The 26,652-nt window shown below is 39.6% G+C and overlaps 2 protein-coding genes across 9 annotated transcripts in view; one reads left to right on the plus strand and one right to left on the minus strand.

Moving 5' to 3' along the window:
- Nucleotides 1–5,656, minus strand: part of rock1 (Rho-associated, coiled-coil containing protein kinase 1) — a 30,789-nt gene extending 25,133 nt beyond the window's left edge. For all 4 annotated transcript variants that reach the window (XR_008602944.1, XM_023295300.3, XM_035941533.2 and 1 more), the window contains exon 1: nucleotides 4,805–5,656. Coding sequence is in view for 3 of the 4 variants with exons in the window: in XM_023295300.3 (XP_023151068.1) it covers nucleotides 4,805–4,897 (93 nt within the window). In the remaining variant the exon portion in view is untranslated. The remainder of the gene's footprint in view (nucleotides 1–4,804) is intronic.
- A 4,147-nt stretch (nucleotides 5,657–9,803) lies between these two features.
- Nucleotides 9,804–26,652, plus strand: part of greb1l (GREB1 like retinoic acid receptor coactivator) — a 53,159-nt gene continuing 36,310 nt past the window's right edge. For 4 of the 5 annotated variants that reach the window (XM_023295305.3, XM_055014673.1, XM_023295306.3 and 1 more), the window contains exon 1: nucleotides 9,804–9,944. The gene's annotated coding sequence lies outside the window, so the exon portion shown is untranslated. The remainder of the gene's footprint in view (nucleotides 9,945–26,652) is intronic. The other variant, XM_055014675.1, reaches the window with a different exon arrangement.

Here is a 26,652-nt window from a genome sequence, read left to right on the forward strand (position 1 = left end):
CAATAGGGATAGATCAAATGCTGACTATAAACTTTACCACAAATAGATGTTTTTCAACTCAAGAAAATGTAATTCATCATTTAACTTCCACAGGTAGGATTTTCTATACTTCAGACAGCTAAGCACAAATAAATATAGTTCATGTAAATATTGTGTACTTTCCAAACCATAAACCAAAGTTATTTCAGTACTTTGGCTGCTTCTGGGAAGAACAATAAGATAAGATAAAGATAAAGTTCTTTATTTCTCCCCACTCCAGGGGAAATTTACATTGTTACAGCAGCTTTATTTACAATATATACAAGGGTGGCAAAAAATTTTTAACAGAAAAAATAAAAATAAAAATAAAGTTTAAAAGTGCAGAGGTGTGCAGTGCAATAGGAAAATCAACTTTACTGGTGAAGTTGCTGGTGATTCACCACCATGAAAATTTTGTCACTTTTACTTTTTGTCAAATCTATTAAGCTTGCAGGGTATACTGCAGCCGCAAGGTGGTAGGTGTATTCAAGCCTGCTGTGATTACCTGCATTACTATCTGACTGGGTAATATGAATACTACACATTTACTTCAATTATCGTTAAAAGGTGGCATCTGCAATGGTGGACAAAGTTTGATGATAATAGCTATTTAGGATATGTAGACAGGTAGAATGCGCCAGATTTACTGTCCCTGACGCTCCCACTGACCTCTTCCATTCTGGAGTTGCCCACATCTGAAATACAATTCCTAACACAACTGTTAAGAGCTGACAGTGCTTGTCCAAATATCAGTGGTGAAGCTGGAGGCGGAAATGTCCTGCAACACTGTGTTGATGTGCTTTTTCACAAAGCCATGAAGCTTTGGCGGTACAGTTTCTGTTATGTGGGGACAGCTGGGAATCTCATAATTGGGCTCCTGTACGCTGAGAAGATGAGGAAATCCTCTGTTATCTCCAACTGACAAAAGCTAGTCATAAAAGCAATGTAAAAGCTTTTGTTATTTTTACTGACTGCCGGTCAACACTGAACATCTTCTCTCAGTTCTTCAGTGACTGCTGCCCTGTCCCGCTGGTAGAATTAGCAGATTCCTTGAAATCTGTTCTGTTTGTTCTTATCAAACTGATTGAATTAAAGGAGCTATTTTTCACTCCTCCTCAAGACAATTTAGCAGAGCATAGTTTGCTGTCAACTTTTATTTTGTCATCATCGCCTATCCTAAAATATTTACATGGCTCCTTCTCCACCTGCCTGTCCATCTAACGAGAAGTTAACAATACGTTGAAATGAGGTATCGAAATAGTTTTACGAAAACAAGCACACAAGCGCAGAATTGGATCAATACTGGTATTGGTGCATCCAGAGAAAATACTCAACAATGACAGTCACAGTCACTGTCCCCGACATATGTGAAATGAAAATACAAAACAATCATGTCCCTGGGTCAAAACTGTAAATATTAAATAAATCTAGAACCACACAGGTTGTAGCTGCATTATCGGTGTAGACAACACCTTACAGGTGAGGTCTGTCCACTGAAGGCAAAGGTTGCTGAGACAAGTAAAGATGTTCAACATAGAGAAGACAAGGATTCACTGGACTCAGTTTGCCCCCCCTAGTAGATCCACTATGCAAGGTAATTATGAAGCATGCCAGGAACATGTTTCATCATACTCTACAGACTGTTGTGACTAAATGCTAGAACAAATGTTTTCAAGTTAAGCACTTATTAAGGCTGCTTTTTCTCTATGATAATTTCGTTAAAATGCTGACACAATACAACTTATCACATAAGCCGTCTTTTATGCTATTATGTAGTTATGGGGTATTGAGTAGTAATAAGCAAATCTATTAATCAATCAACACGCATGTTGTGGGATGAAATCTAATTTGAGTGGCAAATACTGGCAGGCATTAACCTGCAAATATGATTTAATACATTAAACCTCATTTATTTATATGGATACTGGTGTGCTGGGATGAGTTTACTGCAGGCATTTAAATGACCATAAATGAGTTTCCTTTTTTGTTTCACTGACCAACATGAACTGAACTATTTACAGTGTTACTGATATGAACAACTTTTGCTTCAACTCATATTCTCAATTACTTCAAAGTGAAAACATCCACCCCAACATGTACATGCAGTGCTCATGCAATCATCGTCTACAAATCTGGTTTATTGGCCTTGCTGTTTCCTGTAATTACTCTTATTACAGATTTAAAGTCCAAATAACAGATGAAAGAGGGATCAAACACAGAGAAGCTAACGCACTCCAAGTTCAATTCAAGTGTCACAGTAAGAACAAAGACTATGCCAGGAAGCCTTTATATATCTCAAATAGAGTGCAAAACAAGTTCCAGCGTATCAATTCAACCACTCTAATTTGCCAGACGATAAACAGACTCCATTTCACCACTTTGGAAGTGCAAGAGCAGCTATAAAATTATACTTAATACTTCCACAAACAGAAAAAGAATGCAACACTTTCTCTATACCAACTTTCAGAGGATGTTCAATTTGCACAAATTATTCAAACTACTGGATACAAGCTATTTATTATTGCCAACAGATCAGCATATAAGGACACTGCTCAGACCTTTAATGGCACTGAGCTTTCACATCACAATGTCAGGAATTCTGTCTGATCAGATTGGTTCTTTGGAAGCCCATCTAGAGCACAATGATTGGGGAGGGGGCAGTCCATCCAGATAAGGCACTCCTCACTCTAAGCAGGATTTATTTAGAGTGTAAAGATAAGGGCAACAGGGCTGGAAAACAGTGAATAGATATGCAAGCCCAGAGCTGAGTGGTAAGGTACAGGCCAAATGTCACCATCACACAACATAGGCCAACCCTCTACAGGGAAAAAGCATAATCCCAACAGTGGTATACTTCAGACAGAAAGCAATGCCAGGTACAGAAACACGGCCAGTAAAAGGCTTGTATTGTGCATTCTGATGGAACCTATTACTCATAGCCAAGCATGTTGGATGCTTTATGAGTTAAATGTCCTGATTCACAGCCCTCAGAAACATGAGTCTTCAGTCCACATAATTTTGGTTTATGGGTAGAGAGCAGAGCCCACACCCAGCTACCTCAGAGCTGCCTGCCTGGTCTCAACTCTCTCCAGACATGCAGAATGGCTTTGGGACACACAGGGAACTCCAGGCCAGTCAAAGACAAGAGGTTATTTGATTAGCATGGAATTTTATTAAGCTGTGGGTGGAGTTGCATGGTGGCAGAGAGAGCCTCAGCAAAGGCCTCCATTCATTGATCAGGGGAGATTGCAGAGAGGGGAAAAAGACGAACAACACCCTTGTGTGTGTGGCTGCCAGTAGGAGCAGTCCCCGCAGCTTTACGCCATTAAAAATGCAGAGCGTGTGCACTTTTAGGTGAGTTTAATAGCCTCTTTCTGCAACATGATGAGAGGTCACAGAGACTGAGCAAGTTTTTGTTTAAAAAGACAGCTATCTACAGCAGCCTATACACAAACACTTCAAGATGGGTGTGTGGGTGGAGTTTGAGGACAAGCCCCCCTACCATAACAGACAGCCTCCCTGATGTTCTTTTGCTTAGTAAATCTGTCTGAAGGCTCATATGTCCCATATCATACAATCAACATACAAGAATCAATAATTAGATTAAATTGACCCAAGTGCACTATATCTAAACAAGCTACAATAAAAATTACTCTTTGCAGAGGCCCACAGCTATTATTCATTCCTTGCTAGTTTGACTGGTGATCCCTAAACGAACACCCAGTCATACCAGCAAACACAAAACATAGGTGATATAGGTCAGATTGTGGAAATCTAGAGCAAGTTTTTCCACTGACCACATCTGAACAGTACTGCCTCCCATGAGTCACTAAAGTCCTCATGAAAAACATTTAGTGCCACCATCACCCAAACTGGAATGCTCCTTATATCAACAAACCCTTGACACTTGGCATCCACTGCTTCATGAGTCAGTTCTTGGGGTTGCTGCTTGTAATCCAAACCAATGAAGGTGTTGCTTGAGGGTTTAGCACGTGGCAGCAGTCACCTTCTCTCCCCAAACAGGAGAGTCACATCATAAGTTGTCACCCATAGACAGGAAGCAGCATAAGCAAACTCCAGTCAACAGGTGTACTGATGCAGCTTGAGGCCTGCAGGTTACAACAGGCTTGCAGGAGGCCTACCTGTTCATATGAAGCTTAGATAAGTAAATCTAGACAAAACAGCACAAGTAGCCTCTCACTTCCTAATGATCCAAATAGCAAATTTGTGACAACACAAACCATCAAAAGTTTGCACTGAGTCAAGAAAAAAGCGTTATGAAGATCTAATGACACAATTTGTTTTACCTGCCTTGAACAGAGTGTGCCTGTCTTTGTGGAGAGCACAACGGATGCCATGTGTCAGTCTACTTTAGTAGCCATGGCTTTTTAATTTAATTACTCCTTCATTGATGCCACTTATTAAGTACTGGCAGAACATCGATGTTAAAGATCAATCATAGTGCCAGCAAACTGCCTCTCTACACTGATTGTTTTTGGCTGCAAGTTTATACAATATTTGACTATAGAACAACAGACGTTTTCAACTGCTGGTTGTTGTCTTTCTGCAAATTCTTACTATATATACACCCTCGTACACAATTGTTTGATCTTCAAAAAGTATGCGAGACAAACTAGCCTGTCAGCGTCAATGTCAGCATTTCTTCAGTGACAACTGAGAAGAACTGTTGGTCTCGGAAAGAATTTCTGCTCCAAGGAGTAGACTGACCCCGAATGGCTGACTCTTTACGTTGGCTACCTAGCCTGCTAGCAAGCTACAAACTTACCAGTAGACAATCCGTGTTTATTTCTGACTTTGGGTCCTTCAACATGGCATCGATTTTTTCAAATCGAGCCTCCATACTTTCCCCAGCAGACATCTTGCTGTTAAACTCAGTCCCGACGTTGGGTTATGAACAAAAACAGCTCACTGGCGAGGCAGAAGGCTGGCTAGCTAGCTTTAGCAGCCAGCGGTAGCTAGCTAGCCAAATGTTCCTTTCTTCGTGAGAACTTTACGCCGCACTTCAAAGAAAATACATCGTTCTCCTCGAGCTTTCGCAGACAATGAAGGCTTTACGGCTGCACTGAACATGCAAAAGCCACATTTTCAGAGTCGAAGGATATTTTTCCCAGTATGAATAGCAAACAACTTCAGTGGCAAAGATAAATGCGGCGACAGATTAGTCAGCCTCCGTAGGATGCCACTGAGGAGAAGAGCTTAAAATGTTGGTGCATCCAAACAAAAGGGAGTTAAAACGTAAATGCAGTGTCTCTTTGAAAAACACAGTTTGTGGGAAAGCTAGTCCAGGCCCGTTCCCATATCTGTGCCAGGCCCCTTGCAGAAAACGGCAAACGAATCTGACAGCTCAAAAGTAGAAGTGGTGGGAAAAAAACTTCTGCTTCTTCCAAATTTCGATCAGTTTAAACACGGAGTCGCTACAACGTTTAACGGCTGCCCATCCGCTGCATCCCGTGCACTGTCATTGACCGTCGGCTGTTTCCCGTCCAAAATGCTTTATCTCTCAGATTGATTACTTATTAATCTGGTTTGCGGTGTGTTAGTTGTCGGAAAACAATCGCAGACGATGCCCGATTTTCTCCCACAGCCTGGCCAACATGTCCGCCTTCCTGTTCAAACACCCCGGAGAAGCTACTTCAAAATGTCAAGTACTGCGCATGCGCAATGCCGAGGCGCATTCAAAGAGTTCACAGGATGATGGGGGCAACACGTTGCTGCTCCCCAATGTTACATGAAAACGTACGAATCTCAGAGAAAATCTACCTCAGAGGAAGACAAATTATATCAGCATTAGTTAGAAAATTTTAATTTTCTTTATTTTAATCGTCCACAATTCATCTCGGGTGTGTGCGCCATACGTATCCTGGATTTTCTGTGTTATATACATTATTTGTAAAGATCAGTCACCACAAGCTAACTATCTTCTTTACCGTTGACTGCAGTGATTAACACGTTCATTTTTATGTCACAGAGATATCCGATAATAACTCTCAGATTATTGTATTGTCTATTCTATTCTATTCTATTCTTGGCATGAATATCAGGTCCAAGAAATGTGATTAGGAAGGCTATTTGAAGTGCTACGCGTTATTTGTTTGCTGAAAATTCTGCACATTAAAAAAACATGCTTGTCACAGTTTGTAATATATGCGGAGTTGCTTGCTACATGATAACTGTAGGGTGATTTACCTTCATTGTAATCTGTTTGTTCCTGAAGTCTTCCTGTAGGGTGCGGTGTTCTACAATTTATGGTAAGAGTTGTTTGAAAGACTTAAAAAAAATAGACTTTTCATGTTGACTTTAATGGTACATAAGGGAATAAAAAGTTTAATACTACTGTCACTTGTTCCTTGGAAAATAGCAGTCAGTCTTCACTTACAGTGGTAATTTCTGCACAAAGTAAGCAATATTAAAGTCACAAATACAGTAAAGCCAATTAAACTCATGAGTCACTAAAGCCCTCATGAAAAAAATTTAGTGCCACCATCACCCAAGCTGGAATGCTCCTTATATCAACAAACCCTTGACACTTGGCATCCACTGCTTATGAGTCAGTTCCTGGGGTTGCTGCTTGTAATACAAACCAATGAAGGTGTTGCTTGAGGGTTTAGCACGTGGCAGCAGTCACCTTCTCTCCCCAAACAGGAGAGTCACATCATAAGTTGTCACCCATAGACAGGAAGCAGCATCAGCAAACTCCAGCCAACAGATGTACTGATGCAGCTGGAGGCCTGCAGGTTACAACAGGCTTGCAAGAGGCCTATCTGTTCATATGAAGCTTAGATAAGTAAATCTAGACAAAACAGCACAAAAAAAGCTGTAGGGTGATTTACCTTCTTTGTAATCTGTTTGTTCCTGAAGTCTTCCTGAAAGAGGCGGTGTTCTCCAACTTATGGTAAGAGTTGTTTGAAAGACTTTTTTTTTTTTTTTTTTTAAATTAGACTTTTCGTGTTGACTTTAATGGTACATACAAAGAATAAAAAATTTACTAATACTACTGTCACTTGTTCCTTGGAAAATGGCAGTCAATCTTCACTTATAGTGGTAATTTCTGTACAAAGTAAGCAATATTAAAGTCACAGATACAGTAAAGCCCATTAAATCCAATGTATAAATTCTGTAGATCTGTCAAGTAGTGACATATGTTGACCTGAAAACCCATAGGTGTAGAATTGGATTAGCTGTGCCCAGAAACTTGAATTGAGCAAAGGCACATATCTGCAAGTTAGAAAAAACAAACGGCACAGACTGATGTTTAACTTGTAGGCATACACTACTGTTCAAAAGTTTGAGGTCACCCAGACAATTTCATGCTTTCCATGAAAACTCACACTTTTATTCATGTGCTAACATAATTGCACAAGGGTTTTCTAATCATCAGTTAGCCTTTCAACGCCATTAGCTAACACAATGTAGCATTAGAACACAGGAGTGATGGTTGCTGGAAATGTTCGTCTATACACCTACATATATATTCCATTAAAAATCAGTAGTTTCCAGCTAGAATAGTCATTTACCACATTAACAATGTCTAGAGTGTATTTCCGATTCATTTGATGTTATCTTCATTGAGATAATTGCTTTTCTTTCAAAAATAAGGACATTTTAAAGTGACCCCAAACTTTTGAACAGTAGTGTACATGTATGTGGATGTATTCGGCTGTGTGCATGCTTGTGACCTATGTATCACTGAATAAATGACTCATTAATTCCTTTGCATGTTGAATTTATTTGTTCATTTATTAGTTCTGTTTAGTGTGCTTTTATTTAATACCTTTCATTTTTGCTCTTTGTGAATCGATGAGACGTTCTGTCCTACATAAGGTTTATGTAGGACAGATTTAGACTTTAATAGTCTAAATTACAGTATAATGTGTATAACAAGAATACGGTAGAATATAATATTCTATCTTTACATCATATGTCAGTATTACTAAATACAATAGTAAACACAATAAAAACCTTAATTTGGATAAACAACATCACATAAAAGCAAGTCTATTAAAATGGGTATTCAGAAAATGTTTTTAATAAAAGTATGCATACACAAAATTGTCTTCACTGCTGAGAGTTACACATTAGTTTGAACAAAAACTAAAAAATATTGTTTATTTGTTGTTTGTTAAAGTGACTTTTAAGGAAAAAAACATCCCCATAATATGCTGTAAGAAGCCCCACTTTGGACATCAATAATTTTTAAACTTTTCCCATTCTGATCAGTTCTATACTCCATCATCTAATGCAGTAACATAAAAGCTAGCCAATAGTAATAAAAAAATATTACTTGTCTAAAAGGCTAACTAGATGACTTTATGTAAAGATAATAACATTGTGCTATATTACCTTGCTGTAGCACTAGCTAGCTAGCTAGCCTGAATTGTTCACTGATGCTGGGTAGATTACTGAGGTAAGTTGATGTAACATTTTAATAAAAGAAAATGATAGATTTCTGATCAAATGTACACATCGTTATCTAATACTGTAACACTAAAACTAACCAGAAGTAAAAATGTACTATTATCTGTCTAAAAGGTTACCGAGCTTACTTAATGTTAAGGTAATAGCATTATGCATAATTAGCTTGCTGTAGCATGAACTAGCTAGCTTGTATCCTTGGCTAGTGGCAGCTACATGGTCATGGTAACTGGTTTAACTTTTTGTGTGTGTGTGTGTGTGTGTGTGTGTGTGTGTGTGTGTGTGTGTGTGTGTGTGTGTGTGTGTGTGTGTGTGTGTGTGTGTGTGTGTGTCAGAAATATAAATATCAGTGATAATAAAGTTATATTAGAATTATAATTATTGTCCTAGACCTACCAATTCCAAATTATTTTACAATAATAAGACCGCTTTAAATAGTCAAAAGTAATTTCAGTATGTGCTAACAAAATATTGAAACTGTTTTACTGGTAGGAGGAAATTGCAACAGGTGGCTTTGAGGTAAGTTGAATTTTGACAATACAAGTCAAGAGTGTGGACTTGCTAATATTAGATTTCTGATGAATTGCATATGCCATCATTTAATACAGTAACCTTAAAGCTAACCTGCAGTAAATATATTGCTATCTGTCTTAAAAGCTAACTAGCTGACTTTATGTTAAGCTAATAACATTGTGCTACATTAGCTTTATGTAGCACAGCTAGCTTGAATTCTTCGCTGGTGTCACTGAATTTTCCCGGTTTGACATTGTTTTTTTTTTTGTCACAAATTTGAATAAAAAAAAAATGTAATGTGGAATCATTTCTGTATGTTGTATCTAATATTTGAGTTGCAGCCGAGTCATAGCAACACCATATTTTGAAAATAAAGTGAATGCTGTGCATAAGTAACACGTTTGGATTGATTGGGGGCTTCTTCAACCAGCACCGGGGCATCTTTCATGGGTCATGGGAGAAGATGCTCCTTTTCTAAATGTTGGATTTAGTTTATTAATATAAAAATTGTAGACCGTTATGATTTAATTACCCTACAAATGTGTACACTTCCTCCTGGTGTAGATATTGTATTGCTACTCAAAATTTATTGGCTATTCTGAAACAAAGTAGACATTGTTCCTAAGGGGGGTGCCGTTATACAGTGCCTGACGCAGTGTTTTTTTCTCATTACAACACTCTTAAACCACAGTTGCCTATTCTGGTTATTTAAGCGGGTATTTGCACAGTCAGTCACCAGGTTGTTTTTTTTCTTGTGTGGTGTTTTCGCCTCCCTTCAGAGCAACACAGTGAACTGAACCAAACGGTACGTACAGTATCTCCCTGACGTCAGTCGGCGCTCCGTCACTGTGCGCAGATCAGCTGGAGCAGAGCGCAGCGGAGCAGCATCGGCGGCGGTGTTTGGTGCCAGGGACGCAAATTAACCCAGAAACTCCATTCTTCGTGGACATCGCCATGTAACGCCTTCCCGTACACATAAGGTAGGCTTGGTTTTTCTGTCTTCACGCTTTTAACACTTATTAAATGCCACGCGCTGCTAATCCACGTTGGTTATGATGAGCCGGGGTGATGGCAGCCTGTCAGTCCGTCTGCGAGGCTTCAACAGATGCTTAAAGTTTGTTTCACCAGGAGATTTAAACAAGAGTTGACTGTGGATGGGGAAATGAAACTATCAAACCATTAGGTGTAATCAGTGGGAAATCAAAGTGTCTGTGGACCTGTTTGAATGCAACAATGCCGCATTTAAAATCTGATTTCCCATGCTTGAAGTCTCCGCTGTATAATGTGCAAATTAACAAACCTGGCCTAATGTCGTGGCTGATGCATGACTGTAAATGTTTCGCATCTGTGTAACCGATCTACATTCAGCTGCAAGACAAGTAGATTTTTATCTAAGATGTTATTGGTATTTAAATACTTCTAATCATTAATAAAGTCATGCCTAGTATGTCAGGAAGCAGGCCACTAATTTTCATGTTTGTCCGTTGAAGACTGCTGAAGTTTCCTCAGGTTTGTGTTGAAACAAGCCTCAGCAGCTTTGGTAAAGTCATATCAGATAAGAGTGAGCAGGACATGTATTTGGAGGCTTGTCATTGTAATTACAAGCAAACCAGTCTGTCTTGACTGCATCTGTGTTTCATGTCCCAAAGGTTACATTCCTTGTGTCTCCATTAACCTTTCTGTACTTCCAAAATGTCATTAGTGCTAATTAGTATTACATGCTCATTAGAGTCAGCAGAGCTGAGATTTTCCTAAATGCAAAGAGGCACTTTTTGATGGGCAAATGTAATCTCAGATGCTGAACTGGCACTTTTCGATGTTTTTACTATGGAGGGGTTTATAGCCCTGGACAATATATTAATGTAGTGTTGCTTTACAAGGCATTAAGTGCAGACTAAGAATATCTGATAGGCTTTGATTGTCTCCAGCAAATATACAGGGTGTAAAAAATAACTCCTAATGAATTTTCTAAAGAGAAAACTCCTTATACTGTAAGTCACACAGGTCGCGCAGTATCACGAGTATACATTCTGAATGACCAGTGTGGATTGGGAATTAACTGGGTGGCCTGTCTCACCTGGAGCACGCGCAGCCCTGTCAGAAAGGGCAAGAGCTGGAGGGGTCAGGAGGCTCTGAACGCTGACCATCTGGCCCTTGGGGGGCTGGTTTCCTCACTAGCTGTCTTTGTTCCCAGTGAACAATTGGGACTTAATCTGGGAGGAGATAAGTAAGGCCCCATGACACCACTCCTGCACTCAGACAGGTTTCTCTCTTTAGCCTTGAAGGAGACGTCTCTTTCCCATGTTGCTTTTTGAAGGCTTTGGGTTGGTTGGGTTTTGTGCTGTATATTTTCTTTGTGTGGCTGCAGCATCTGAACTTTTCAATTAACATTTATTAATTATAAGTGTCACATCGGCGCTGAAGATGCTGCAAGTGAGTGAGACGTAGTTTTTATAGTTGAAAATTGTGGCTCAAATTGGTTCAACTATGGTTGTGTTTGGTTTGCTGTTACATTCACAGTATATATGAACAGTATGATATGGATGAATAATAAGCACATCCACGGTCCCCTCTTTTTCATCACAATTGCATGTTGAGCAATTTAAAAGTAAAAACCAAGTTAGTTGTAACACATTTCAATTCACCTTCAAAAGAGGACCTATTAATAATACATCTTTATAGCATGCCCAAATACTATTTTGTTGACCTTTTATCTTGTTAGAATAATGGCTGCCTCTGTTCACATTCTCGTTATCACAGTAGTTTTATTGTGTAGAAAACCTGCTGTGAGGCAAATAGGTTTTCCAAAAATGCAACGTGACATTTCTTCCTTTAAAAAGCTCTGCCAAGCTGTCGATAGATTACTGTCTCACATCCATTTGTACATAAGGCAATTGTCACCAGGGTAACAGGTTGATTTATCTGTTCTCATTATTCTGTCACTATTATTTTGAGCACATCAAGACTCCTTTTTTTTGCAGTTTGCTCAGTTGGCCCTCTGTGTTTGTCCTTTTTTCCTGGGAAAGATAGAAGATATATACTAATTTGAAAGGCAAGTCGTCTTTCTAGTTAGTGCTCTATGTTTTGACAAACCAGTGTGTGATAGATCACCGAGATTTGCCCTCAGCATCATAACAAAAAGACATAGACACCATTGATTACCAGTTAAGTCAGTAACGCAGTGGTTTCGGTTTCTATTGCAGCAGCACCAGCGCCAGAAACACGTCATTTTAGATATTGATCTGTGAAGCAAAATCTTTTTAACAGAAAACACCTCGCAGATGATCCATGATACCAATTTAGATCACAAAAACACCGCTGGGACTAGTCAGCAGTGCAGGCAGATGTTTCCGTTGATCCTTTCAGAGGTAATTCTTAGTGATTGTGGGCTTTTCTGATCTTGAGTACAGATGGTACAAGGGACAAAATCCCAAAATAGAGAGGTCAGTGCTATTGTTTCACACTTTTCTGGCCACAGCATCACAGGACCCAGAAAACAGGTGGTCTTCAAAGTTGGCGCCATTCATCAAATCGCTGAGGCAGGAGTCAGGACCCTCTTTTCAGGTTTTTCCTCATGCCAATGTTCTTGAAGTGTGTATGTCATGATAACCTATTCTGTGATGTAAACATTGCCAGGAAGAAATTATTTTAATCGTTTAAAAAATAGCAATACCACAGTGTAAATATACTACATTACAAGTAAAATCCTACCTACTTCAGCGAACACAGGAAGCTTCTTTGAGTGTTTTTATTTCTATATTATATTTTTTCAAATATTATTAGGTGTGCATCAATATCTTAGCGCTATTTTAATGTTGTAAATCCTAGAGATTCAAGGTGATTCTTTATTCTAGTTCTCTGCTGTTTGCAGCTGAATCTGAAATAATACATTTTATTTCATATGTATTGCACACTGTGTGTGTAAAATAATTTTTGCGAGTTAGAAAGTACCATATAGAAGATGTATAAAGTAGCATTAATGTTAATACCTATTACATTACCTCAAAATTGTACTTCGGCACAGTATTGCCATCAGTTTCAAATTGAGATCAATTATCATATGAAACATTATTACATTGTACGTACATGTCAAACAGAAAAAACAGTCACCCAGAAATTGTGGATTTCTTTCATCATTTCCCAAGATTTTGTATCATTCTTTGTGAGTTATTTTTAGCGCTTTAGCCGTAACAGCATCTAATGTAAGTGTGAGATTCATCATTCGGTTAAGTTATACATGCTGGATTAGACAGATAGTATTAGCCATTGACCTCAGCAAGGTCAGTGTACGTCAAAGATAAAACAAAATGCCATTTTAATCAAAACATCAAGCTTAAAAGAGGATGTCAGACCTGATGTGTATCCATGTGGAACACCAAATGTGTTTCACATGGATGCACATCAGGATGCTTGTAAACTTTTAACCTGTCCTCTTTATTGAGGGCCAAGAATGCCAGGAACACTCTGTTAACTAAGCGTAAATGAGTAAAAGAAAATATTTACAAACAGTTAGGGCAATGTCTGGGCATACTCTATAGCAAGTAACATCTCTTTGAATTCTACGTCTTAAAAGCAGCAGTCAGAATAGTTAATGTAACTGAGTGTGTAGTTTGAAACACCAGCCACCATGATCTGAACATTTAATACTTGCGTTCTGCGATTTTGTCGTTATATGATTTCACCAGAATCATGGAAAATGTAAATATCTGGAAAAGTGGTCATCTCCCTTTCCTTTTTAGTGACCAAATCGCTTCTCAAAAATGTAGCCTGGCAGAAGAGGGAAAGCACTGATAAGGTCTGGAGAGGAGAAGAGGAGTCAAAGGAATTGAAGAGATGGGAGAAAAGGTTGAAACAGATGTGGGCGTGATGAAGAGGCAAACAAGGCAGCTGGATGCAGACAGCAGGAGACATACTGGTCAACATTTTTTTTAAATTAAAAGAAAAAAAAAATTTATCCGAGCCTCACTTGTGGCTGATCAGATAAGTTAAATCAACAAATAAGGGTGGAGTGTGCACAGGGTGGAGTGAAATGTGACACAAACTGTAAGTACTGTATGAGGGTGTATGACACACTCGACAATTGGATCATTAAAGCTAGTCCCACAAAGGCCTGTGCCCCTCCCCCAGCTGAAAGGAGATGTCAAAGGTCTGTGACCTCTTCCATTTATGTGCATTGATCCTTCTTGTGGAGGAGGGGCTTTCTCCTCAAAGTCCTCCACCATCAGCTGTTATATCTTAGTTTCACCTGCTGGAAGTGGAATGATGATTTCATTTGCTATTTAACTGTGTTCCGCTTCCACACAGCATACAAACTGTAACCAGTTTGATTATAATGGTGCTTGTCCATGGCAAAAGTCTCACCTATCTCAGTATACAGACTAAATTTACTTGACATGAACAATTCTAATAATAATTGATGTTGACATTTTTAAACAAAAATGCCAATAGTGCTTAGTCTGTCGAATCTATACTACTGTTCAAAAGTTTGGGGTCGTCCAGACAATTTCATGCTTTCCATGAAAACTCACACTTTTATTCATGTGCTAACATAATTGCACAAGGGTTTTCTAATCATCAGTTAGCCTTTCAGCACCATTAGCTAACACAATGTAGCATTAGAACACAGGAGTGATGGTTGCTGGAAATGTTCCTCTGTACCCCTATGGAGATATTCCATTAGAAATCAGCTGTTTCCAGATAGCATAGTCATTTACCACATTAACAATGTCTAGACTGTATTTCTGATTCATTAAACATTATCTTCATTGAGATAATTGCTTTTCTTTCAAAAATAAGGACATTTCAAAGTGACCTCAAACTTTTGAACAGTAGTGTATTTCTTTTAATTATTGTATTTTGGACTGTGTTGAACCATTCCCTGAAATGTTGCTTGAAAAGATGATGAACTGAGAAGTATTCAACCTTTTGTCCTTTCTCCTAGCTGTCATGTTCCCAAGTCACAGTTTGATAAACCACACGCTTCCTCTCATTGTACCCACCTTTTCCTCTTACATCACATGCAGTATTGTAGTATATAAAAGCAATATACAAAATACGTATAGTATAGCACATAGAATTTACTTGGAAACAAGCTTATGTTTTTATGGTAAGGAATTGTGGTCAGTATTTGAAGGATATTTTTATATTCTGATAAACAAATAACACAGCGGTTAACCCTTCAAGTGGAAATCAAATCAGGAGCATATCTGAACTTTACACTGAGCTTATGTTAACATACTTGCTGAAGAAGCTGTTGCTGTTAATTAGAGTTATTGTAGGACAAGTTGCTCTCAGTTAAATGTGTCTGACCATGAATTTGTGTTGTTGGATGAGAGTCTACTTCACATTTCTGTGTTTATGGCCTGCTTAGGAGTGAAGGGGGAAAGGGAAATGCTGTGAGGATAAAATACCTTTCAGCTAAAAAAAAAAAAAGCCATTCTTTCACACACTCCTAGAGGGTAACTTTTAGTGAGGGATAAAAGGAACTTACAGTCAGGACCGACATGCAACACGTAGGAGTACAACCAAAAAGACTGTCCTGAACATCCTGCTCTTTGTTGAGAGGGAGGCATGGGATGATAATTGTGTGTGTGTGTGTGTGTGTGTGTGTGTGTGTGTGTGTGTGTGTGTGTGTGTGTGTGTGTGTGTGTGTGTGTGTACATTTATGCATGAGTGAAACACGACCCCGGTAGATGGCACTTCCTTCTCTCTTGCTATCTGTGGTTCTGACATGCAGGGCAGGTTCTTATCTGTCACTGCTGGAACCTAAAGACTCAGTGAACCCAATCCATAGTTTATTTAAGCCCTCTGTCTTTATAACAGTACTGATATTTATTTCTATTTATACACCTTTTTGTAGCACTGTTACAAAATATTTCATAAAGGCATCTGAATGTCGTTAGAAGTTAAAAAATCACCTTTACTCCGGGCATTCCCACTCCCAGATCAAAGTTGACATAGCTCCCTGACAGAAATGAATGGAACTTATCTGGTTGTACCCTCAAGTCGTTCATCAGGAAGCGTGTCTGGAGCAAAGTCAAAGGGTCACCGTAAGGCACGAGTGCATACATGTGCAAGGGAGCATGGCATGTCAAGGTGAAGGAGGAATTTCAGTCTTTTATTCCCTCGGTTGAACGCTCAATAAACAAATGAGGTTGCATCTTACATCACATCACAGCCCGATTGTGGCATGAAGTGTGAACTCATGTCTCCAGTGTTCATCTTTTTTTTTTATATATATATCAATCTCTTGGATTTTTGTTGTCTCCATTACACCAATATGAGCTCATGGAGAGCAAAGTGTGCCCCATGGAGACCACTTAGTAATAATATATCCTCATTCTTGCCATTGAAACCTGGAAAGCATCCAGCAGAGAATCCCTTCTTGCACAGCACTGTTACGGAACAGTGTGTTCTCACAGGGTGTACTGCTGTATTCCTCCCATGTGCCTGCATACCAACTCCAGAGGAACAGTACCTGTGGCCAGACTGATGCTTACGTGTTCTTTTTAACGGGTACAGTGTGTGCTGTGGCACCGGCTTGATCATAGCACAATAGTCTGAAGGAAAGTTAATGTTTTTTAGGTTGCATTTCATTGTTTTGGCCTTCAGTGCCGCATTTTTGATTAACACTGTAGTGAGACACACTGATCGTCATCTTCTACATTCGTCATTGTATTTTGACTTAAACTGACCCACTTCACATTTCTTGGAGTGCTCTGTTCATAGATGGAAGTATCTTAAATGCAAGTGTTAATACTGCGCACAGTGTGTATGCATCTATCTGTGCAAAACATAGCTGCATAGAATTGTTTGTTATAGTTGTGTTTAATATTTCCTTTGGTTGGCGATTCATTATAGGACTGAAATGATTAGTTGATTAATCATTAAAAGTTGAATCATAAATAATTTTGACAAGTAACTGTTTAGGTCATTTAACAAGAAATAATGAACACAGAGCATTCTTAGTGTCTGCTTTTTCCTGGTCTTCTCTGTTTCATTTGGGGTTTGGGGTCTGATAAATTTTTTTGAACATGTAAACTCTTTTCAAAGGGCTAATCATAAAACACACATCTGTATGTACGTAAGATTAAAGTCACAAAAATATGAAACATTCTGCCATGTTGTGTATTTAGCAGTATTGATGTAAAAACATTGGATGTGTGTTAACAACAGCTGGAAACACTCAGGCATGTTGCCAGATTTCCCACTTCACCACAGCACATCATTGCCTTTGGCCACATACACTGTTCCAAATTCCCTCCACCACACACACATACAAACACACACACATGCACGCATGCACATACACACACACACACACACACACACACACACACACACACACACACACACACACACACACACACACACACACACACACACACACAAACACACACAGGAACACACACAAATACACACACTGAGATATACAAACAACCTCCCAAACATGACACTGACTCTCTCACTCTTCATATTGAAACACAAGGTCAGCGTGTGTTGATGCTGCCAGGACTGTGGGGGAGAGAGCTGACTGTAGCAGTAGACTTTTCCATAGGCTGTCACAGCTTGTCCAAGGCTACGGTTACCAAGACTCGGCCCTCTGCTGCGAGGACTCAGCGTTCCTCTGTGGCAAGGGAGGTCATTCTCTCTCTCTCTCTCTCTCTCTCTCTCTCTCTCTCTCTTTCTTGCTCTCTCTCAGTCTTTTTTCTCTATTCACCCAATTGCAAGCCAAGTACAGCCAGCAGTAAAACAGGAAACTGTTGAATTAAAGAATTACTTTGAGGATTTTCTCACTACATCTGTTTATTAACTTTAACTGCAAGAAGTGTTTTACAGTTTCTGTCCACCATCATCTAAACAGCAAAGAATGGTGTTTGTCCTTCCAGCAGATTTCAAGAGGTGTAATGCCATGGAGCAACTAGTGGTCCAGTAATTTAATGACAGTTTTGTGGTGAAACACAGTTTTGTATTATGATAGGACCAGAAAAGACAGAAATGTGGAGAAAGAGAACAAGAGAATGGCATGCAGTTAAGGGTCTGCCCGCTGAGAACCGTGCCAGAGCTTCGCCCATGTAGTCGCATGTATTGGGTCACTCTGAAGAACACACTTTATTCCTTCTGCTTTTTTTTCTCCTGTAATCTGTCACCAGCCTGTAAAATGTTTATGTGTGCTTAATTTTTACTGTAGTAAAACTGCTGAATCTCTACGTCAGATTTTAATGAGAAAAATACAAAATGCCGGATCACGTCTACCTGCAATGATCTGTCTTTTTCTGGTCTTTGTCGATGGAAGAGCAAGAGCGAGTGCTTTTTCTTACATGGGCCTGACTAAGCTTGTAGTGCGGTAGTACACTTGGGATTTGTTTTTTCCCTATATATTAATCCACTAAATTTACGACATCACTCAGCTGGTCACTGCAGCACATTTGAGGTCAAACTGTTTTTGTTCAATTTTAAGAGCCACTCGTCTACTGTTCAGATTTTGGTGACTTGGTACCTGAGTGCCTTATTTACCACCATCTCCGCCAGGTGCACCTTATTGTTCCAGGAGCCCTCTGTTGCATCTGCTAGTTGGTAAAGTATTCCATCTCTGGTAAGGATCATTGCAGGATGAAGTGCTAACAGCCCTGAATAGGTTTACTGTCACTTTTTCTCATCAGCATGGTTCGTGTGTGGGGTCAAGCCCTGAACAAAGAATGCTTCTGCTCCCATTGTCCCATTAAACAAAAAGAGTCCTGCTGATGCTGTGGCTCTTGCTGTAAGGAGGACTGATGGGATTTAAGTGTGGGTCTCATCACCGAGGGCAACCTGGCGCTTATTAATCTGGAAGTAGGGGATAATGGAGGGGATGTGGCAGTAGAGTAAGGGGGTAACGGGGGTAGGGTGCTGCTGATGCAGCAGTGCTGCCTGAGGTCAGGAAGAGGGGCATGATAGATACAGCTGATCGCCCGGTAAGGAAGTTTAGAGGGAAAGAGGAGGAGGCTACTTCGTCAGGACATTCAGAAGTCTCTTTGTCACGCTGTCACTCAAATGGATTCAAGGTGGCTGAGACTTTTTCGGGGAGGAAAAGAAAGGAGAGGTCCTATTGTGAAAGGTGGATCTCTCTCTCTCTGGACGCCTGATAAACACAACAGGCTTCTTTCTTCTGTCCTCTGCATGGGTGCTTGGTAGTCCTGCTTGGGAAAATTAAGTTAGTATGTCAAATGTGAGAACTTTTCGGTGAACAAAATTAAGAGACCACTTGTCCTTTAGAAAAAAGGAGTTAAAGCTAAAATTTTGTAGAGCCAGAGCTCATTTTTTTCAGCTTGTCAATTATTCTTGATAATATGTAATCATTTAAATTATAAAAGAGTAAAATGTATTCATCTATCTTTTCTAAAGCTTAAATGGATGTCTTGTTGTTCTGCAATTAACTGAAAAAACATATATATTCACCTCATAGCAACTCAAACTACAATAGATATTATTTTGTGTTTCTCTTCTTGTAAAATGATTTCAAGGGATCAACTGATTATCCAAACGGCTCAAGATTAACTTATCATGTCTGTCAATATATTACTTTTTTCCAGACATAGAGTGGCGTAATAAATGTATTTAGTGTATTCCTCTGGAGTTTTCATAACAACATCAGAAACCATAAGATATCAAAAGCTGGGATTGAGTCATTGATCAAATTTATAGCATCCTAATTATGATAATTTACAATTTAGAATTTATTTAAAAGTTGTTTAACAATTTAATTTCTACAAGCAGACATATAATTAACGTGTACAGACTAAAAGAATAGAAAAGAATAGAGTTTCCCTGTTTTGTTGAATTATTGAGAAAAGGGTTGTTTGAGATTTTTTACTGCCACACATTTGTACTTAAACGTAGCTGTTGTTTTTTCACCTAATAATACACTCACTTTGATTTTAAAGCCTTTGCAATGATCACTTTCTAAAGTCTTCTGTTAGTATCACATCCTCAGCACGTCCACTTAACTGACGTGATGTGGAGGGAAGGTGGAGTACAGCACAGGCCAACTCCCAGAACTGGAACCTGACCCCTTTGCTAGGTTTGTCATCTGATAAGAACAAATGTTTTGATAGTGTCGGCCCTTTCAACGTGATCCATGGCTCTCCTTTTACACCCCATAACAAATAGGGCTGTCTAAACAACAGTTTATGGCCAGGACAAGGCCTGGTCAACCATCATCAAAGATCTACGCTGGGATGAGCCATTAGGTGTGGACCAGATGTTAGAAGAAGCTGTGATGATGGCGGAGGATCAATTTCTATCACAGAACAGATAGTCTTAAAATATTTTTTGGTTTGTCCTTAAATATACTTTTTGGTTTATCTGTAAGGCTAACTATAATTAGTTTTTTTTTTGGTTTGTTTTAACATCAGGGCTAATTTTTCCAACCTCACAATAAAAATGAATTTTTAAAAAAATGCATTTTCACCAGTGAAAATTTTAAAATTGTTAATGTTCTTCTCTTTCCCTCCTTATGCCCTTTAGCATTGACCGGTGTTTGACCGCTGCAACTGACAGCTTTACAGTATGAAATAGAACTCATTGTTGTCTTATTCAATATGGCTTCTCTGAATAAGCCTATAAATGTATTAGGGTCCTGTGTCTCTCTCTGTTGTTCCAACTTGGGTGAACTGGCGTTCAACCCGCCAGTGCTGTAAAATGCAGATTGGGTTCACTGACAGGCCTTCTGTTTTATTACACAGTTGTGAACAACATTGTAAACTGTCACTTGTCCTTCACTTTCATTCACTTATTCCATCAGGGATAACATTAATGGGAGCAGATCTCTGTGTTTTCTGGAACGCGATCAAAGAACTGTCAATGTTTGACGATGGACGACAAGAGATACTATTTTATATTGTATTATGTTGGTTTTCTGGTTTATGGAAAACATGCCCACCGATTTAAATCTGGCATATAGTTTTGCAACTGAGACTAAATCCAATATGTCTTCAGTTTCAAGGACAATAATAATAGCCGGGCCTGTTGCTGGGTGAGGGTTATAAGAACTCGTTCATTCATGCAACATTCATTAAAGGTTGCATAATAACACAAAACCTTTTGTGACTAGCCATTGCCTAATTGCATTGCATTGATCTGAGTCATCAGAAACTGCTGGGAAAGCAATATTTTGTCTAAAAATATAAGTATTAGGCTTCTCTGTTTGCTTTTAACGGAGTTAACCACCAAAACTGATAGAACTGATGAGATTAGACTGCCTCGATAGGTCAATAAAAATATTTAACCACATTGATTGACTGAAGTATCACATTTGGGCTATTGCTACATATAGGGCCACAATGAACAATCAATAAATTAAGTCAATAATTAGTCATCAATAGCTTGGTTTGTAGATTTTCACAAAAACATCATAAAATGCCAGTCACAACATCCAGATGCCCCACATCTGCAAATGTGTGGTTTGCGAGACTCAGAGTAAGTTATTAAAGTAGTTGCAGAATAATTCTAATTTGATTGACCAAACAATAAATTGAGTAATTGTCTCAGTTGTATTTGCATATTTAGTTATATCTGTCAAGCAATATGCTAAAATACGTTTGTATTTTTGAGATTTTTCTATGAACAAGCAGCGGCAGTATTTTGTGTTACGTAGAATTGACTTGTTTTAGTTGAGCTTGTTTTCCATTTGTGCTGCATCAATTATCTGTTTGGTCGGCCTTTGCCATTAAATGACGCTGGCCTTTGTCAGTTGCTGCGATTCAGTTTAAGGTTAAATGCCATGCCCTTAAACTCATCCTCTAGGCCACACTGTGTGGCAAGGTCACCACTCCAATCAACCCAGTGGTAATACAAAGGCCGCTTGTCCCCTAATGAATTAGCTCCACAGTTCTGCAGCGAGTTACTACACCTCTCTCCAGCCCTTCGCAGGCCTTCCCAGGACTGCTATCCTTTCACATGCACCCCCCAACCCCTAATTTTGAAATGAGTTTTATAACTGGACAGTAAACTTCCAGTGGCTTAATGATGATGACTTCTTCATGTGCCCAAATGCTCCTTTTGTCCACCCCTCCTCAGGCCCGAGACCCTGCCCCCGTTCCCTCTGGTCACACCAAGCTTTAAACCCTGGTTCACCCCACTTTATAGTTCTACAGATAATCCCCTAGAACGCATACATGTGCACGTGCACACGCACACACACATGCACCCTGAGGCTATTATCTCCACTGAGCCCTGCTCTGTCTCTTTCTCCCTGTCCTTCTTTCTGTTGCTGCCGACTTCAGCAATGGCATTCAACTGGAATGTTTGCCTTTGTTTGTTTGGCTCACTGGAAAGCCATGAATGACCTTAGCTCATCTGCTATCCTCACTAGCACCAATTTGCACTTCAGGGCCCAGCAGGCAGTCCTGAGGAGCAGGAGGAGGAGGTTTCCAAGAAGGTTGTGGGGCTTTTATAAGGAAATTAGAGATGTGGCCTGCCACCCGGATAGTAAACAACAGTGCGAGCCCTCACACCCTTGGCGTCAGATAGTTCACATGACGCTAGTAGAAAAGAGTATTCTGTTACGGGAATTTTCACATGGTGGCTATTTTGTTTTCTTGTTTTGGTTTTTGACAGTTGAGCTGCAGGACTGTTTTCTTATTATAACATCCTGAGTAGCACCTTGGTTGCTATACTTCCTTCCCATCTCATACTCATCTCTCAACTCAATTTGTTGGTTGAGGACTTTCAAGTTCCTGCAGAGCCAGAGACTCAACCTGTGCTTCCATTTATTGCTTTTTATGCACTAGATTTGATATGTTGATTAGGTTAGTTCATAAATGTCAGAGTAGTATCTGCTATAAGTGTAGATGGGTAATTCTTGCAGTCCAAGCTGCTCCAAACAACCATCATGTGTTTGGCAGCTGCTGAGTCAGCTAAGACAAAGCCGAGGTGCTCCTCTGGGAATCTTAAGAAAGGAAGAAGTCCTTTCCCCTACCCCCTTCTAAATTTAAGAGCCCAAAGCCCATGATCTCCCAGAACCCCCCACTGCTGGTCATGTGACATGTCTTTCCTCAGGTGGCAGTGGCAGGGATACTTCCCTTTTGTTCCCTTTAGAGCTCAATGCAGCGGTGAAGGATGAGCTCAGGGGCGGGCAAGTATTCAGTCCACACTCTTTTGTTTTTCTGCACAGTGTCTTTTGAGGCCAAATAAAATGCTGAGTTTACTCATTATCTCCATTTTAAATGGGCTATCTCGTCTTAAGACAGGCCATGTCAAAGTCAGGGGCTTGAACATAAATCACCCTGACAGCTCTTTTCCCCCAGTTGAACTTGTGGCTGTGGTAGGATCAGATGGATCATTGTAAAGATTTCTCTTCTGTTATACCAGATAACTACAGCTACTTACCATTTGTCAATTAAAAATGTCAACTGAAGTCTGATACACTCCTTGAGAGTCAGTGATATTTATCATGTGTGGTCTAAATCAGCAATAGCCAGGCAAATTTCACAGTCAAACTCAAGCCCAATGTTTAGACAAATGTCCCTGATTGAGAGAAATGAGAGCATGAAAGCCCTGCAAGGACTAATGAAGGCCCTGATTGGCTCCTGTGGTGGTTTACAGCAGCCCTCACACTGAATGTGGTGCAATATAACCATTGGAGAGGAGGTGAGAAGAGCTGCACACAACTTGATTAAAACAACTGTTGACCGTGTCTGTGGTAATGAACTGGAACACCAGTCACATGGCTCAGTGAAGCAAGAAACTCTGGCCAGTAAAGGGACAGACTGATAATGACATCATTTATCACAACAGAAATTTAACTACGGTCTCAGACTTTATTTCCAGCATCACTTTCCAGAAGTATTTTGCATTTTAAGTAGAGGTGTTAGGTAGATTTGTTTGTTTGTTTGCTACATCAAGTCAGACTTTTCAGTAAAAATTTCTGGTGTAAAAGAGAGACCTAGAAACTCACGGTGAGTGTTGTGTGCATCTTCCCTGCCATCAAGTAGATGTGAGTTTACACAGACTTATTATTTACCTGACAAATTCTTGCTGACTTTTCTTGACATTAATTAGTTTACTCGAAAGCAGACACAGAAGCATAGGGGTGCTGCATAAATCCTTTTGTAATTTTACGTGTGTAGGCCATAGTAAATTATTTCTATACTGTGTAATAGTATTGCCTGAAACATTAAACTGCAGTCTTAACAATGTTCCTGTAGTTGTGCTGGAAATCTGTCAACGAGCAATTCAACTCAACACGTGTTTGTGGTATTTTAGTCAAGCATTTGCAAATGGGTTCGTGCAAAGAGCTTAGGAAAATGGGAGTTTACAGCCTGTCAGTGCCTTTTTAGCATTTCTAGTTACAGTCTTTCCTCTACAACTTCATTGTCATTGTATTTTCCACCTGGAAATGGAGCAACTCAGTCTGGAGCGGGAATAGACTTGGATGGAACTGTTGGCTCAGTTATTCGCTTATAGTGACTCACATGGATCCACCTCCATGTTTTCATCCTGGTGTCCTTGATTACCCCCGAGTCTCCAGGTTACAGGTCACAGAAAGGCTGTGTGATCTCTCTTAGCAGAGGCTCCTTTGGGCTATTTTACCTTTCACTGAACATCAGAAAGCACAGAAAAGAGTTTTGCACAATAACACAACGTTTCATCTTCACACTAGCCTGTGGTTGGAAGCAATCCCTTTTAGGAGCTAATTCCTGTGTTGAGTGATTGTGCAAACAGAATCTCAAAAGGGTTTAACCCAGTCCTGTTTCTCACTTAAGCTCTCATGTGCATCAGCACTATTGGCAAGTGTGTATCCATTTTAATCCTGTCTGCACAACATTTACCCTGTTTATTTTTACTGTGTCATTTTCTGTTTCTACAGCTGCTCTGCTTGTTGGATGATATACAAGTGATGTTTTATATCTTCCCCAAATACTCACTGAGTGGAGAGCATGACTAACAAAATGAAAATCATTGTCAGCCATGATATTAGCTGTAATTCTCCATCATGGAAGGATTTATTTGACTAGTGCTTTAGCTACTGCCTCTGGATCTGCTTGTGGGAAATGCTTTCATGCACATGGAGCACATAATTATCACCAGGCAATATTTCTTTCCATTTCTTGGCGTTACCTCTATGGAATCCATCACCAGATGTTTGTAAGTGTGCATTTGGTTGCAGGGGAACACTGAGAGGCATTTAATGTCCTCTCCTAGCACTGTTTTGAGTACAGGTCACACATTTTTGGAAACAGTTTTTAATGTCATCAGTCTGAAAAGCCTCCTTGTTCAACCTTTGCAATGTAACCTGGCCTCAGGGTCCTTCTAGGGAGATGCCTTTACATCTCAAGAAAGTTGTTTTTTCTAAGAAATGCATTATTTACAGTCATGCTATAAATAAGCTTTCATTGTGGTTCTTCTCTGAAAGAGAGAGCGAAAGAAAGAGAAATGCTGGACAAATTTAGTGTTTCTAGTCATCGCAATGACATAAACTTAGCAACGGCCAAGCAATGTGTTTGTTTTATTACTCAAGGTAATAAAAATCATGGCAGCATTTCAGCAACAGTTGTGCAGCTTGTTTTGGCAGGAGGACAGCCTCTAGCAGCTCCGCTACTAGTTGATCATGTGTGGAAGGCTTGCCTGATGATGTTTCCATATAGTGCTGAATGGATCACAGCTCTTTGTGTAGATGGTAACAGTTTCACCTTTAGCCAGTGTGTATATTTCAGTGAGTGCATGCAGCTCAGGTGGTTGTGAAGAATGTATGCATGAGAGTGGTGAAGCTAGCGACACTGCAAGACTTACTTGGTTTTTATCAGTGCAAAGATGATCTCTCCACTAATAGCTGTGGATCTGCATTTTCGAGTGGTGTGTCTTGTAGGTGCAGCCTCGTAGAGCAAGCTTGTGTAGTTGCAACTATGTGGTCATGTAGCAGGATAATGAGTCAGAATGTTAAAGGCTGTACAGGGTTTTACAGTTAGATCTGACATCTCCAATAATGCAGTATTGTACCTCAACCACCATGCTGGGGATAAATGTGATGTTCTTTTCTCTCAGAGTTACATTTTAAAAGGTACTAACAGTGTTTGTTGGGTACAGCATCCTAGATCCCTAAAGGTTAGCACAGCTTTCTGTTATGCTGCTATAGCATGCAGGCATTTTGCCATTCTTGCAGCTACAGCATCCACTTTGGAGGTAAAATAAATTACAGGCTTCTGTTTTCCTCTGTGTTCTTGCAAAAGTAGTGATGTCATAAATCTGCCTCTTTCATTCCCTGTTTATATGAATGGTTTATTCACATTCTGCAAACCCAGTGTAGGTGCAGACTGTAAATTAAATTTCAGATTTCTGAAAGCTTTTACTCTGCTTCAGATGTCCATGTTACCTGGTTCTGTTGATGGGCCTTTTCCATGAGCTATAGCAGCTAATGGTATCTCTAATTAGATACCTATTGTCTGCGGTATCACGTTATCTCCAGAAAACTCATCATTTGTTTTTTAGTTGAACATTATTTGATGGCTCGCCTCTACACATTTGGGTGGGAGGGATTTGAACCCACTGTAACTTATTCAAGCTTGTTTTGGAGCAGTTTTCAGCCTAATATTTCAGCAAGACCAGTGTGTGCTTTCCACATGGCCCTTTTGAGTGTGAACGAATCGTTAAATCATTAAGATGTAGGAATAGTGCACTCTGACCTGGCAATGTTAGTGATTCCAAATTACT

This window comes from Amphiprion ocellaris, chromosome 10 (genome assembly GCF_022539595.1).
Source record: "Amphiprion ocellaris isolate individual 3 ecotype Okinawa chromosome 10, ASM2253959v1, whole genome shotgun sequence".
NCBI lineage: Eukaryota > Metazoa > Chordata > Actinopteri > Pomacentridae > Amphiprion > Amphiprion ocellaris.